The 16,925-nt window shown below is 37.5% G+C and overlaps 1 protein-coding gene across 9 annotated transcripts in view; it reads left to right on the top strand.

Moving 5' to 3' along the window:
* STN1 (STN1 subunit of CST complex) overlaps positions 1 to 16,925 on the top strand; it is a 49,484-nt gene that overhangs the window by 2,663 nt on the left and 29,896 nt on the right. For 5 of the 9 annotated variants that reach the window (XR_012650154.1, XR_012650155.1, XM_075026324.1 and 2 more), the window contains exons 2-3: positions 5,679 to 5,743; positions 16,384 to 16,523. Coding sequence is in view for 7 of the 9 variants with exons in the window: in XM_075026324.1 (XP_074882425.1) it covers positions 16,391 to 16,523 (133 nt within the window). In the remaining 2 variants the exon portion in view is untranslated. Of the gene's footprint in view, positions 1 to 4,760; positions 5,081 to 5,678; positions 5,744 to 10,406; positions 10,453 to 12,317; positions 12,441 to 16,383; positions 16,524 to 16,925 lie in introns of those variants that run through there. The other 4 variants (XM_075026328.1, XM_075026327.1, XM_075026326.1 and 1 more) reach the window with 4 other exon arrangements.

The following is a 16,925-nucleotide window of genomic DNA, read 5'->3' as shown; positions in this document are numbered from 1 at the left end:
GGGGGCAGATCACCCCCTTCTTCCTCACCCTCCCCTTCCTCCTCACCCTCCCCTTCCTCAGGGCCTGGGAAGCAGCGTTTGCGGCGGGCCGGTTCTCGTCCTTTCCTCCTGTTTTTCCTTGGGAGTAGGCTGGGTACTCTCGCAGTTGGGGGGAGAGGGAAGTGACTTTTCCCTTTCTTCTACTGGTAGCCGTTATGAGCGTGGCTGTGTGGAAAAGGGATCCTTTACCCTCTGCTGAATTGCTTATCTTGAAGGACGCTTTGCTCCTTTCATTTCTTCTCAGCTGTCCCGTGTAGGGAAAGTCTCCACAGTCCTGTGGTGGAGGATGATATTTCCTAGGTAGGGGGATAGCTTTCTTTCAGGGCTGGTTGGGTACGTTGAGTTCCTCTTTTCAGAGCAGGTAGACTCCTTCCTTTCCCCCCCTCCCCCATTGCCCCCAGGTCTGACTGTGGGAGCTGAAGGGGGTATGAGGCCCTCTTTGTCCGCTAGGAGCGTTGTGATGGCAGGTGGTGCCTTCTGGAGAGTTTGAGCTTGGGAGTGGCTCTTTGAGGAAGGTGTTCATAGAGAAAAGCAATGTTGGAAGACTTTCTTTTGCTTGTGGGCCAGTGCTGTTCCTAGACCTGCTACTGGTTTGTCACAGCATTCAGTCATAGCAGGGTGTGATGTTAATGTACTGCACATGTTTGGTATCTTGTGAGATTTAATCAGTGGGACAGGCTTGAATTTCCTTATCTCACAACCTTCTCTTCCCACAACTGATTCTTTCATCAGCCTGAAGTATGATTGTATTTTAACAGTTGTGTTGTTTGTATGCCACCAAATGTGTGGTATTTCTTCACATGAAAGCAAGAGGTGTTCCCATTGCCTGGATAAGGGGCAATTAGCAGACATCTTGGAGACAAAGTTTAGGCTATGACGGCAGGCAGGAAGTCAATCTTGCAGTTAGGCAACAAACATGCAGTGAAAATCATGTAACACCTTATCCTCATATGAACCTGAGTGCCCGCAGTTACCATTAAACTGCATTATAAGCTTCTAAAGATCAAGCCTCTGGTCTGTATCATTCCTCAGACCATTTTATTAGCATGACAGTAGTTTGCTCTCTAAGGAGGGTAGCCCATGTGTAAATTCAGTAATAATAATGAGGCATTGAGAGGCACTGGTTGTGGCGATCATATGGGAACCTTGACAGTCTCCTTGAAAGAAGCATGACTTTAAGGAATAGAAAGTGCTAGGATGAGTCAAGAAAGGAATTTCAGCAAAGGAGTTGTCTAATAGTACAGGTGTTGGTAGTAATGAAGATTAGAAAGATGGTTCAGAAGGAAGTAAGGGCATAGAAGTAGCCTGGAACTGAACTTTGCATCATGTGTTAACAATGTTTTAGCTGAAGCATGCTGGAGTAGAAGCCTTTTAAGCATATGTTGGTGTTGTACGTGGAGTAGTTAGTGGTGCTAATGGTATTTATAGTGTACAGGAACACACTGTGCTAGGCACTGTCCTGCCACAGAACAAGGAGATAGCCCCTGCCACAAAGAGTTTATGAATCAAACAACAATGTTGTGTCATGAGTTAATTTATTTAACCCGTATAAAATCAGTTTCAAAGGTAGTACTCTATGAATAGAGAGCCTTTCAAGTACTCTTGCAAACCTGATAGCAGTTCTGTTTTGTTGTAATAATCAGTATTTGTTGTTCAAAAATTATGTTGGGCTTTGTACTGACCGCTTGGCCACAAAATGTAAAACTGTTGAGGAGGGTGTTAAAGCTGAGACTGTTTATGTGTGTAAGGGTAATACCAAGAAACAACTGCGATCCAAATGACCTGTTTTCCTTTCTCCTCTATGACCTTGCTGGCTGGCTGCACCTATTAACTTAATTTGCAAGTTTCTTGCAGATAGTTTGGATTAAATACAATAACAAAGAAAGTGATTGATGAGGTTTCTCCAGTGTTACCAGCAGCAATTTAGCTTCTGGAATCTTAATTTTTAAAATTCAATTTCTTTTTCCTCTCTATAATACCTTTTTTTTTTCCCCTTCAGGTGGGATGATAGCTTTGATTTGGATGTTAAAATACAATGATGGCTTTAATAATAATTTTCATTTATTTTTAAAATTGGGTATTTTAATTTTAACTTGCTTTCTCTTGGATAAAAAGTGCTTTGGGACTAATTTCCATCTGTTTATTTGAACTCACTAATTGATAGAGGATTGGGGAAAAAAGGAATCCAAAGCCATAGCATGAAATCCTTGTATCCAGGCAGGATTAGCTTTTCTTTAGCCTCAGGGTTAATGTCATAGGGCAGCAGGGTGGGGGTGGGGTGTCTGTGTGTATGTCAGAGTTTGTAATAATAACTGGAAATAAATGCAAAACTAAAAGAAAACTTCTTGAGCTCTATGTGAACAAATGCAGTTGAGCTTGCTGCCTTAATAAGGCTGGCAGTTATGGGACTGGGATACCAGGGCCCGGTTCTTTCTCAGCTCTATTGATAAATTAACTTTTGACTGTAAGTAGTTCACATACAGCATCTGTATAACGTATCCATTTGCTTTGAATGTGTGTGTGATAAAACAGGTTCACTCAGAGCAGAAGAGGGACAGTAGTGCATCCTACCAATGACTAAATGTTAGTAGGTACTACAGATGTGTTGCTTTAGACTTTTATAAAGATAGTCTTCCTGTTCCAGAGAGCTTTTAATTCATATAATGTTGAAAATACAAGATGAAAGGCTGGCACAAGAAAGGAACAATTAATCTAGTGATAAAGTTTTGCTTTTAACTTCTGGTTTTTTTGCTTACTCTTTAACAAGTAATTCAAGAAAAAAACATTGTATTTGAAAATGAAAACTGTGTCCCAGTTTCAAGTTTTCCCTTATTCTTTCACTCTAGATTTACAGCTTGCTGCTCAATCCCAAAAATAAACTCTGTAAGGTGAAGGTTAAGTGCTAGTAGCAAATCCTTCCCAATTTGCAATGACTTCATGGTATGGAGGGAGCTGTATGAAGCCAGGGTTTTTTTGTGTGTGTATGTTTTGGTTTGGTTTCTTTTTTTTTTCCTGGTAGCAGGAGGTTTTAGCAACTGTAAATGTTTCCAGATGGTAAGGATAAAAAGGTAAAAGTGAGTTATAAGTATATTAGAATTTCTCCTTCAGGAATTTAATCCAATGCATTTTGAAAATTCAATGCTTCCTTAAAATGTCAGAATAAAGATGTTAAAGAACTATCCTGGTTGTGCATCAAATATATTGGCTTAAAACCAGCTGTAACTCTACTGCAGTCTTTTTCATCTCTTTGAGATTTAGAAGTTTCCCTTATACTTTCTGCTGCTTAATGTCACTATCCTTTCCTATTGACTTCATCGCTTACACTTGCTGCTGTTCCTAACTCTGAGTTCTACTTCTGTTTCATTTAAACTGCTCTGCTTCAGTTTCTCTTCATTGAAAATAAACTCTTGCTTCAGAAAGCTAATTTGAAATGTGTTCTTCACAGCATATATTGCCCTTTCACTGCAGACCTACATCCTGTCTTCAGTTTTTTCAAAATATTTAATGATGTATTTTTATATTGTCTTGACATTCTGTCCACCCACGCTTTCACTGATCTCCTCCAATCTTCTTTACGATGTTTGAGTTCATTGAACTGCTGTAAGGTCACAGGTGGCTTGTTCGTGGTTAAATCTGAGGCATAATTCTTATTTCATCCGTCTTAATCTGTCTGTCACCTTTGGTAGTCAACACTGTCCCTTCTGTTTTCTTGATATATGTGGTGTTTTCATTGATATTTTTCCAGTTATATGGTGGTGTTTTTCCTTAGACTCTATCATTCCTACTCTGTTCTGTTCCTGAAGTTAATGTTTTCTGCTGTATTAGACTCATTTCAGTTCTAGGTGCCACTGTAACTTCTAGATCCTTCGAGTTAACCCGTACATTCCTTTTTAATCTCCACCTTTTTGCGTTCTTGGTTTTTGCCAAGACCTTGTGTGTCCAGCCTCTGCATCTGAAGTTATTTCCAAAAGCTGCCTTGCTTCCCTCTGAATATGACTCATTTTTCCTTGGAGTTTGGGATTTTATGGAATTAAGTTCTGATACTTTGCCTTGTACCACCATAATTTTACTAACTTTCCTCAGTCTTTCAGGCTTTATGAGAAATTTTTGGTGATTCTCCTATACCTGACCTTTTTTTCCCTTTTGCTGTTCATCATAATTCATTTTTCCTTTCCTTCTGAATATGTTGCCTTCTCATAGGAGCACCTCAGTTCAGTGGATTCTAAATACCATGCTGTTTTCAGTCTCTTTCAATCTTGTGTATTGACCTTAAAGATAATCCTTTTCTTCCCTCTATGACGTTTCCATCTTCTTTGTGCACATGCCAAGTTTTTAACATTTTGTCCTTTTTCTGTGTCCTCTCTACACTTGCAATGCTGTACCTGACTCCTGTGTCCTAATGCTTTAATTAATGGTGGTAAGTACAGAGGAGCTAGTAGTATCATTAGTTAATAACCCATGTTTATGACAAGGTGAAGAAGGAAATATAAAAGAGGGCTAAAAAAAAAAAAAAAAAATCTTTTTATTTCTTTATGATGTAAGAGGATGGCCTAAAAGGCTGTATGTTTTCCTCCAAGGAGCATCATGTTACGTATTTATTGGAAGCCTTGAGAGGGGAGACTGTATTGTATGTAGCACTCTTAAAGCCCTTCTATTAAATGTACAGTCGATAGATCTGTAGTTTAGAGACTTTTATTTCTGTTCTGCATTTGAATTTTAAAGCTGTCTTCATAAAGGAGCAAAAAAGAGACTCAGTTTTGTAATTTTTTAGCCTTTCTGATACGAGTAACAGGAATAGTTCAGTCATATATAATACAAACAGAAAAAAAAAAATGCCAGAGGTTAGATGCTCAAGAGGTTGCCCAGATCTCATTAGCCAGTATCAATGCTCAGCCTCCTATCAATAACCTGGAAACTATACATTACTTGACTTTTTTTTTTCTTTCTTTCTTTTTTTTTTTTAATATGCATTACTGTAGGACCAGTTAGTCTAAGAATTGCCATAGAAACATGTGGGATTTGGAAGCTTCAACATATAAGGGTATTACTTGATGTTTGCAGTAAAAAAATTGAGCGTTAAAATGTTTAGGAATAAGATTTATCTAATTTTGGCTTCAGAAAAATCTGTGTGTTTAGTCTAAATTGGTCTAGCTTTTTCAGTAGTCAGTGGGGAAAGGTATCTTCAGAGGGCAATTCACTCTTTCCCATTTTAGGTACTTCTGTCTATCACACAGTATTTAACTGTGTGAGTTGAGTTGTCCTGGAAACGTGTGATGGGGGTTCTTCTTCCTACCTATGGAGATACCATTTCCAGCAGAACTCTTCAAGTGCAGTTCTCCTGATAACAGGCAACACCTCTGGGAGTGATGACAGAGCAAATATAAAAGTTGCCAAATTACCTGAATGTTTCCAAGTAAACAGATGATGTTTTGTTGAATAGGATTTATCTGAAATCAAATGTCAGAAGAAAAAGCAATAATATAAATATAGAAATCCTGAATAAGGATCAGATATTTCAACAAACAGTACAAGAATATTTCTTGGAAACATATTGGGTCAAAGGTGTTCAAGCTTTAGCATGTTAACTTCACTGAAGTTATTGCAAACAACAAAAAAAAAGTTTTTCTTATTGCTTCTAGTTGGTCTGCAAGAAAACCACCTTCAAGACTGATATTCAGAAACATAGTCGTATATAACTGGAGGGGTAAGTTGTGCTTTTTTACTTATTTGAGTGAGAAGCAAACCTCAGATTTAATGGAAATTGTCAACAACTTGAAACTTGCATAGGTGATTCTTTTTATTGATTAACTGACTAATGCAATTAAAAACTTCAGGTCCTCTTTCATGATAAAATTTTTCAAGAAGTCTGGATACTTTCTGGTTTGTATTTAACTGAATAACTCCTTTTATAGGAATTTTCAGGTAATATTAAAATACTGAGCTCCATTGGTGGGTAGCTGCATTTTTTTCAACACAGTAGTTAGTCTAATAAAAATTCTTTCCCTCCATGTTTTGATTACTGTAACAATCTTTCACAGAATGAATAGGTCTATCTAGAGTATTGATTTATTTTTAAATAATATACAGTTAAAATACTACTACTTTTAGCTATAATGCTGTATTCCTTCTAACCATTTTAATAATTTGAGATTATATTTCATTTAAAGCAAAAATCTATTTGATCAAAACTGTACATGAACACAAGGCAAAGTATTTAAAACTTGCAGAGCCCCTTCCATCTGATGGATATTAGAGCTTTAGTTAAGTCACATGAAAGCATGTATTACAAATGCTTCACCATGTTTGTCTTTCCTCCAGATGGTAATTAGACCTTTTCCTCTTGCATAGCAGTCACGAGCTGATTTGCTCTTTTTGTTTGTGGCTTTCAAATTTGCATTAGTTCACATAGCAGCTAGGATTAGAAATTTATTAAGGGATAAAGATAGCTTTGCATCTCAGTATTGCTTTCAGTCAATACTGGCACAAAAAATGTCTGAACAAAAAACCCACATGTGTTGCTGCTTTTCTTGCTGCAAATCCTGAATTTCTTCCTCTGTTTCCCAGGAACCTTTTTTCCAGAATGGACATTGTGTTCTCTTGTGATCCTGATCAGCTCTGGAATCTTGGGACTGAATAACTTGTTCTGTAATATAAAAATGAGTTATTTTTAAATCTGTTTTTTATTATGGCTGGCCAGCCAGCCAGCAAACCCAATCTTGGTTATGTGGTAAGCATAAGCAGGAAGTTTATTATGCCTTCTACAACTATTATTAAAAAAATACCATACTGAGAAGTAGGTAACATTTCACACACACACACAAAAGGACAATCTGACAAAAAGATGTCACTGACTACTACTGATTCTTTAGTACTATCCCAATGAGAGACATTGCAGTGAGATAATATTGGAGACATGTCTACTAGCAAAAAGGGGAAATAACATTTAGAATGTGAGATACCAACTGCTTATTAATGCAAAGCTAGACTTTAAAATATAAACTGATTTTACTGAGAAAACAGCATAGTTTTTCATTGAAAAATGTTATTTTTATATTACAACCATGTTTAAAATAGTTTCTGTATGTGTAATGTTATTCTCTTTTTACCTAGATTTTTATAAGCTATTGTGTAAATCTCATTTTTGAGGCAAAAAAATAGTTTACTATGTGTTGTAAAGTAGAATTTGGTTTTATGTAGGATCTCTTCTTGGTACAGCAGCAATGTGTGGAGCTGTAATAATGTGTCAATTGTTAAGGCAAACAGCAGCTATTGTGTGTTCAACAATAGTATATGCAAACTTTGGGCACTAGGACCTGCTTATGAGAAAACAGTGTATTGTGATGTGTGTCTCGAGTGCCCTGGAATCTTTACTTTTTTGACAGAAGGGACCATTAATCTAATATCTAAACCACAAAATTATGTTTTCTAGTACACCACATGATATTTATGGCTTAAACCAAAAAAGCCCATTACATTAAGTGGACTGAATTTTCTATAGCAGAAAATAAAATTACATATAGGAAAAATAATTCCTGTGGCTTCTGGCCGAGTTGTAATATATTGTTCTGGATGCAGTATACAGGTGTGACTCACCTTCAGAAGCATGAGGTAGGAAGTGGCATCTATTCAAACACAAATGTAATTAAGGAGGCACTTAAATCTGTTTATAAAAGGCCGTTTGTTTTTTTTACATACCAAGAAGTTGGAAATAGTAGTGACTTTATCATGTTAGCTGTGACAGTGATTCGTGTAGGGAATGTAAGAAGTTGCAGTCACAGTCGTCGATGAGGTAATTTCTTTCAAGAATATTAATAGTGTTATGTCCATTTGGTGCCTTCCTATTGGATTTGGAAAAAGTTTTTAAAGGTGGGCAAAAATCATCACTGGCAAAGAAGTCTAGCCCTCTTTGCTCTGTAGGGAGGAAAGCTATTAAGAAGATACCCATGTTGCAGGACATGTATTCCACAACAGTTTTGGTTTGTTCTATATCAGTCCTATATCAGCTCTCAGTGATGAGATTTGGACAGACCTGAGGGAGCATCTGTAAGACATTCATTATTTCAGATCATCCTAAGAGAATTACAAAAATTGCTAACCCAAAAGTTAATAGAGGACAAAGTCTCTGGATTTTTAACGGGTCCTAATAGAGTTTAGGAGCTGAAGATAAGGGATGATGAGCCAGCTTTCCTTAGCTGAGAAGAAACTACTCTTCAGATCATTCAGAGTTCATAGAATGCAGTGTAAGAGATTGTGCAGAACAGTTTGTCATAAGGAATCAAGAGATAGCTACACACCTTTGGCATTTCTAAAACTTTTTGATTTTGTAGGTCAGAGCAGCCTGGGTGTAACTTAAGAAATCTTGTGCTTGATTTCAGGTATAAAAGTTCTAATCCTCAGAAAGGAGGCACAGTTGCAAAAGAAATTCAGAGAGTAGTGGACTGGGAATTTACCTTTTTTGATACAAAAACCCACACTTTTGATACTTTTCCTAGCTGTTGGCTGAGAGGACCTGTGTGAGGAGCATTAGAAAGGCATTATAAAGCTTTGTTCCGATGTGGGATGATAGCTCAAACTTCCCCCAGTAAAAGGGAGACTACTGTAATAATACATATAGTCTCAATGCTTTTATTTTTTTAATCTGCTGCCTTTCATTTTGCCCAGGTTTGCCTTTTGGAATGTCTGAACTTTTTCTACAAGAAGTGCCTTCAGACAGGCAGCATTATGAGTCTTTATTTGGAGGAGAAAAAGAATAATTTTGTGGAATAGCATAAAAAAATAACCAAAGAACAAATGCAACTGGTCTAGAAAGAGAGATCAGTGTCAACCTAATTGTATTAATCTTTCCAAGAAGAGTAACAGTTAGGTCTCAGTCTTCCAGAAGAGCTCCAAATGAGTAATCTCAGTCTCTAGTTGCACTCACAAAATATATGATGGTCCTAGTTGTGTCTGAGACTTCAAAATTATTCTAACTTGAATTATTTTGTGTATACCAACAACAGCGCTATTTGGACACCATGTTTCAAGCACAGCCTCACAGTGGTCTGATATAGTTAAAAGGTTCACTTGTATAGCAAATAAAAACTTAAATTGATTTCAGAACATTAAGCAGGTCTGTCATAATCTAATGCCTTGATATGTGCTGGGAATATTTTGAAAACTTTATCACAACTGTGCACCTAGACCAAATGGTAGGTTAATTATTTTGAAGTCTGTGGTTGTAATGGAGTGCTCTGTTGTGCTATGAATGTTCATATAAATTCTGATGCATAAACTAATTTAAAGAGGAGGGAGGAAAACTTCGCTCTAGAAATTGAGTCAACCTTGTCATGGAGTTCACAGGCCCAATAGCTTCAGAAAGCTATTAACCAATGCTTGCCGCTTCTACCCAAATTTCTGAAATTTTTAAATGTTCATTCAAGAAGTGAATATAATTTTATCTAAATTATTTAAATCTAAATTATCTAATTAATCCAAAGCTATTTTACACTGCTATACCAAAGCAGGAAAGCTAACTGTGTTGCCTTAAGCCACGTGAATTAGGTTTTATTCTCTTTGTTCCAAAACTTAACTTGAATGAGTTAATATTGCTTTGTGTTGGATCAGTAAATTACATGTATCTGTCAAAAAAATTTTCTTTTGCCAAGAGCCTGTGTGGAATCCTCTTGCTATCAAAGCTTCCATACTGCTGTTTTTCCAAGCAGCAAATGTATAAATAAGAAGTAATTTATTTTTAGTTTTGTTTGTTTTTATTTCACACTAATAACCGAGAACCTTCTTTCCCAGTGAAAGAATGTCTTCTCAGCAGCTCAGCTCATTCTGGCAGCACTGTGGGTGATTAAGAGCTTTCAGAGAGAATTAATCATCTTCATAGACTTCCTCCTGCCCTCATTCAAGACAGGTTAGAGAATTAATTGAAGAAGGTGCTTCAGCGTGATTATCCAATAGCTTTAAAATACAAATAGCAAGTGAAGCTTTCTGACTATCAGTAGTGACTACTATACCGTATTTATCGTAAGCTTACAGCTGTCCATGACAAATAAATAGATAGAGCTAGTTTGCTGGTCTGTTGAATGGTTTGCTGATTTCTTAATACATAGGAAAATACCTTGTGACTAATGCATGGGACAAGGATCAGGAGGATCTTCTACTGTTTATTTTATTGTACACTTCCTTGTTAGTTTTCCAGAATCATGCTTTTGGAAAATTGGGTGCCAAAACCTTGTAAGAAGGTTTAACTTGCATATAAAACAAGTTGCAATGCCAAAGAAGGCAATCTAGAACTGCAAGCTTTGTCCCTCTTCCTTCCAAGGCTGCTGTTGCTGGAGGAGCCAGTCTGTCTGATCTCCTGCAGCCACCCGTGCCTGTCCAGAAGGATTTCTAGGCAGTGCTGTGGAAAGGAAAAAACAGAGAGAGGTAAATACATTACAGGTTACAACATGGAGACATTAACTCCACTGGAAGACTGTTACACAGTAGTGGTGTCAGTTTATTGAAAAAAACAAGGCTCTTTTGCTCCTACCTATAATCCTGATTACTATAGGCATTCTGGGCAATACCTTTCTATGTTGTTGATAGGTGCCCTGCTGGCTAAAGTTTGTGGTGATGGGTCTTTTGTCTTGCACCATCTTCCCTTGCCAGGGAAGTGTATTGTAATATAATCTAATGTAGTTAAGACACATGAAGTTTAAAATTTCAAGCAATAACTTTAAGAAAAATTCTGTAATTCTTTCTCTTTTTGGTAAATGTGTTATCTCAGGAGGTTAGACAGATGTTAACACTTGTACAAGTAACACTTCAGGAACTGCTAAACTTCTGGAAGTTCAGAGGAGTTCTAGCTCTCTTAGTTTTGTTTCAAAACCATTTTTTTAAGTTGGAGTTGTACTTGCCTTGTATATAAGACCTACAGGACATGTAGTGCCCTTACTGACATTGGTTACAGCATGTAGCATTTAAACTTAGAGGACTTCAGATAAGCAGCAGCAGAGAGTAGTCTATTAGGAAAGACTGAAAGTGTTTACCCTACTTTGATTATTTTTTTTTTAATAGAATCACCAGGTAGGAGGTGGATCCAAACTGACCTTATGTTACTGTTTGATAGTTTTCTAACAGCTGTAAAGTTGATATCAATACACATTTTTTCAGGAGCCTTTTGTGTCTTTCAGTGACGTATTTTGGTCTCATTGATGGGTTTTTGTCTTGTTACTGGTGTTGAAAACTTGCTTGTCATTATGTGTTTTTAAAAAGTCTATCAGTAAGTTTCATTTTTAGAGTATGTACTTCATATTACCTGTAACCAAAAGCTTTACTTTCCAGCTCACTAAGATCTACTTGTATAATAAGATATTGGGTTTGTTTAATTTAAAATGTTGTATGTGGCCTTGGGTAATTAAAAACATTTCTTGAAATATGGTGGTTTTAACTGTATCATGCTGGAATTGTGTCTGCTGATCATGAAGAATTGAATAATACTCGTTTGTTGCATAGGCTGTTGACTCAAACACAGATGAGTTCAATTCAGATGACAGTTTGTTACAAAACCCAGCTGTTGACTCTGCTTCTCTTTCCACAAGTTGCTTTCTCTGTGGCAGGAATGGCTGACCCATGAAGCAGTTCTTTAACAGGCCCAGTTTGTAGCCTGATTTATTCAAGTAAACCAATGGTGACTTTGTTTTAATGCACTGGGTTGGTAACTCTAAGAGCTTAGGAGCTGCTTCCTGTGTAAATTATCAGTGCTACTATAGTAGTGGCAGTCTTTGGAGAAGAGTGAATGCCTGGTAGGATGCTTAAGCTGCCTGTATTTGTGGGTGAATATTCCCTGCTTCTGGTTCACGGCTAACTTGAGAAAAAAATCTTTGCAGCAGTCTGCAAGTAGTTGCAGACAACTGCTGGCAAGATACCTTTTCTATGGCTCCAAACAATTCATCTCCAAACTAAGGTAATTTTCTGCAAGAGCTTTGGTTGTTAACCACATCTGGAGAAAAGACAACAAGAAACATTAAAACAGATACTCTTCTTCAGGGTTTCCATTTCACTGGGATTGGAAGAAGACCAATTCTTAATCATTTACCATTTTTGAAAAAGGTGCATGGTGAATACAGGAGTAGGAGCCAGGAAATGTATTGGCCAGGGCTGATTCTGTTGAACAAATCTCTCGGGTGTTAAATGGGGAGCTATTCTAACATGGCTACCAGGTGGACTGAATGGGCTTGGGTTTGGGTGGTGGTGGTGGTGTTGGGAAGGCTGCCAATTTTCCTTGGTTTCCCTTCTTTCCCTTTTAGGATAATACCTTGCTGAGCTCACAAGATAACTCTGAGGATTATGGACTTGGTTTAATTCTCACTACAGTCAGGAAAGCTAACATTGATAGCATTGAGGTGAAAGAGACAGCCTTATTTTAATAGGTTAGTGTCTAGAATTATCTCAAACTGAGAGGTTTTGTTTATTTGTATTTAGATACTACTGTGTAAACTTTAGATTTTTGCCTTTGAAACAGAATTGTTTTCCCAAGAAGTGGTACAAATAGCAGAATTTAATTCTATTTTTGTTTTTGATTATGCCTTTCTTTGGAGTTATTTTATAGAGGTAAAAATAGAATACAGATATCTTATATCTAATAAACTTGTGGACCAGATGCTTCTCTTGCCTTTTTTCTCCTGTAGCAGGATTGAATTCCTTGCACTACAGCAACTATAAAGTCATTACACTGCATTTAAAACAAAATGCAGAAAAGGAGGACCTTTTGCTAGGACTCTCTATTGTTTGTATTGCTAAGCATTATTATCGTCTTTCAGAAAAAGCCAGTTTAATCCTTAAACATTTGTACATATAGTATCTGTTCAGAATTGTCTATTGTTAGCTATCTGTGTTCTCATTGATTGTAATGCTGTGTATTTCCACAATGCCTGCTATTTGCCCCTTGGATCTTCATTGTACAGGGTAGCTGTTATCTTCCTTGCTGATAGCGTATCACCAGTGGTACCAGTTAAGAGCTGAAAACACTTCCAGCATAATGGAAAGTTCTACTTTTGCCAGGATGACTCGCTAATTAATTAACCCCTGGGATATTCTGCCTGGGATGGAGAGGCTTCCTGAGCCAACTTAAGAAAAAGTTATGGGAATATACTATTATATTGCAAAAGAGAAACTGATTGAAAGGATTTTATTTGCTGTGTAAGAATTATGTTTTCCAATACTATCAGTCTGCCTGCAACAATCTTGGAAACTAACTGAAAAATAGATACTTTGGAAAGGGTGCTGCTTTGACTTAACATCTTCCTTTGCTATAGGAGCAAAAAGACAACTGCTGTTAACACCACGAGAAGAATGAACTTGTAATAGGAGTTTGGGGAGGCAAGCAGTACAGGAGGCAGTAAATATCTTTTCTTCCCAGCAGGCCACAAGCTTTTGGCTTTAAATAGGTCAATGTTCAAATGTAGCTACCAAGTGGCCACTTGCGAGGGAAGAGAGAAAACAGGCTTGGTTTTGGGTGGTGGCAGGGGTTGGGAGGGCTGTTGGGACCGTAAAGAGGCAAGGGGAGATGGCCCTGCAGAATGCTCTTCATGTGTCTGTCAGACATTGCTGAAAGCAAGTGAGTGGCTAGAGTATGATTTCACTGTCTCAGCCTGGTGTGGATGGAGTGTCTGTAACTCATGACTCCACCAGATTTGTCCTGTGGACTTCAAGAAATCTTGTGGTGCCTTCATAGGGCTGGGGGTATGATTTACTTTTTATCAAGGCATCTGTGCTGCATCTCTAGGATTAAACTTGGTATGTCTGTAGCAGACTTGAACCAACCAGGGTGGTTCTGTACATGAAGATAGATGTGATGGATGTAAATTTCTCCAGTGAAGAGCTGTAACAAGGCCTGGGAGCTAGAAGGAAGCTCCAGAATTTGAGATTTAACTTCCAGTAGTTTCTGAGATAAAGAGCTTTTGCTGCAGAAATCCTTCTCCCTTCAGGACAGGGCAGCAGTAAAAGATTTGGGGAGATGCTTCATTTAAGCTAGAAGTGTTGTATGGACTTCTGGCTAGTGATCTGTTAACATTTGGGCATTTCAGACTTGACAACTGTTTACTGAAATTAAAAATCTCTGCATTTTGGTATCTCCAGTGGTGCTGCTTCATTGATTTCCCCTCAGATGTACGCATGTGCAGGGGTGACTTCTGCTTTTTACTCCAATGAGTGGCTGTTCATGCAAAATACAAAAAGTTGGACAGGCTTGTCACCCAATTCTCTCTTTTTGGCTTGTTAGCTCAGTCTGCCATCTGTCTAGGAGAAAAAACGGGTGCTGAGCTATGACAGACTTTGTAACCATGCAAAGTAAGATGTGGGGCCCGGTGCAGAAAGGAATATTACTTTGTATAAAAGATTATATTAGAGAACAAGACTGTGATTTTTATCCATGTTTCTTGCCAGGGGAGAAATGCCACTAAAAGTGAACAGTTGGGGGACTGTAGCACCATTAAAGACAAAATTATATCTTAAAATTATATCTTGCCGGTGGGAGGCAGGATGACACTGCCTGGTAGTGCTTCTCTTTATTCCAATTCATTATGTGTTAACCTTGATTGACTGTAGTGTGTATGTTTATCAATCAACATGTGAACTTTTCTCATTTGCCATGACCTTTTCTTGGGCTAAATTTATTTTTTCTTTTTTTTGTAGAAACTATAAAAGCACAGTAACATAGGAACAATGCAGCCAACTTTGTACTAGAGACTGCAAGCAGAAAGAGAGTAGGATGGGGAAGACTTAATTTTGTTATGAAAATGAGCATGCTAAGTAAAATACAGGTTAAAATCATGTGTTTGCTTGGGAAAGTTTATGGTCTAAATTTAACATAGACTATAACAAGCAACCGGAGAACTGCCAGAATAGCAGCTTTGCATTATTATGATCATACAGTTTATAAATTTCTACTGAGCAGTGTCTGCAATTCAGCAGCAGAAAAAGCGTGCTTCGTGGGGAGGCTTGAGTGTGAAAAGGATGGGTTTTGAGTAGACATTGGATGTGCAAGAGGGATAGGTTGGGAAAAGCTGCCTGTAGTGGGGAAAGAGATGTAAATCCAGGTGTAAACAATACTGTTTAGTTTGTTACTTGCAGGTGAAGTGACTGGTGGAACTGACTAAATTAAATATTTTCAACATCTTACAAAACAAATGACCAGTCTAAGGAAGGTCAAAGTGTCACTAACCTTTTGTTGCTTTTAAATTTTTTTTTAAATTTGGAAATTAATATAATTGTCATCTGCAATTCTTCTCACAATGTAGAGTAGATGTCAGCAACACTCTAGCATGTTGTGCTGCGCTGTTTTCCTGCCTCAAAGTTTAAGTGTGAAAACAGAAATAATGCAGAATCCAACCTTTGTTGTTTCTCAAAGAAACAAGATGCTATCATGATATTCATGGTGTGTTGCCTCTACATGAGTAGCTAGAAGTGTCTCCTGCAGACTAGAGAGATCACTGGCAACCCATAGCAGGGAGCTGCTCCCTCTCAGGAGACTGTAGCTGCCAAATCTCAGCCCTATTACACACTATTCAAAATCGGTCCATGTACCACCTTTGCCCTACACCTGTAAGTGGCTGACACCCATTCGAGGGTGATGTGGAAAGCTTTATGGGAACAGTTTAGCTATCGACACAGGAGAAGCTAATAAAAAGTATATTGACCTTCCAAATCTCTACAAGGATCCTTCCTGAATTGCATGTTGGGGTTTCTTTGATATCAATGCTGTGATAAGCAGAGAATTTGCTCTGTTAATGGCAGAAAATATCAGGCATTAAACAGGGAAATCTGAAGTGGTAAAAGGGGAAACAATTATGAAGTTATTGGAGACTGTATGCCCAAAATAAAGAAGGGACAGATTTTTCTTTTATATAAAATAAGTATCCCCCACCACCGCAATAAAGCACAGGATGAACAATGAGGAGGGTATCTTATGAAAGGGAAAAAGAATGATGGGGGGGGGGGGGAATAATCAAGTGTACAGAAAGTAACTAATTAGTATCCCACAATCCTGCTCTTTAAAGACATGCTGTATTTAGTTCTCTGTTTATGGGTCAATAGAGGAGAAATCCCTGAAATTCTATTTCATTTGAAGGAGCTGGGAAAAATGCCGTTGTAGTCAATCTCAGTACTTGGAGTAAATCATCAGTATTGATACTTCTAATATTTCATGTGGTGATGCGAAGATAATGTTGTATTAGATAAGTTCCTGTGTCTCTTCATCAGCTCTTCTGTGTTATTGTGTGTAAAATCTCAAGCTATTTTTTCATTCAGTTGGAACATATGTGAATAGCTCTTTACCTGTGTAGAAAATAATTACAAGTTGTTCTGTGTTCACAGGTTTTGAATGCAGTCTGAGTCCAAGAAGTATGAAGAAGAGATGCCTTCTCTCTACTGGGGGATGGATCCTGTATTTTCTGCATTTGCAAGACTCTATATTAAAGATATAAAAGAAATGAGAGAATCTAAACAAGTGCCAGGTAGTACTTAACATGTGTTGATTATGATGCACACAGAATTATAATTGATTTATGTTGTGCTCTTTATCAAGGGATTGCAGAATGCTTCATGAACGCCAGTAAAGTAATTTTCCATGCCCCTAAGCTACATGACATTAGTATCTTTAACAGTTCTAAGAACAACAGGTTGTATGTGAAATACATGTGAAAAATAAAATGTTTTTGTTCTAATGGCTTTTCTTCCTCTCAGATATATATATAGGTACACAGAACCTCTTTTACATTAACGTTGTGTTTCCTCTGTGTGGTAGTGCTTGTTATATTCTGATAAAGTTAATTCTAAAAATGCTGGTCCATTCTGGCCATATGTGTTATATCTTCCCACTGTCTCTACAACATTTAAGAAGGATTTTATGCCTCTCT

Source organism: Buteo buteo, chromosome 4 (genome assembly GCF_964188355.1).
Source record: "Buteo buteo chromosome 4, bButBut1.hap1.1, whole genome shotgun sequence".
Classification (NCBI taxonomy): Eukaryota; Metazoa; Chordata; class Aves; order Accipitriformes; family Accipitridae; genus Buteo; species Buteo buteo.
The sequence above is the reverse complement of the archived record's forward strand: the minus strand, read 5'-3'. Positions and strand labels throughout refer to the sequence as shown.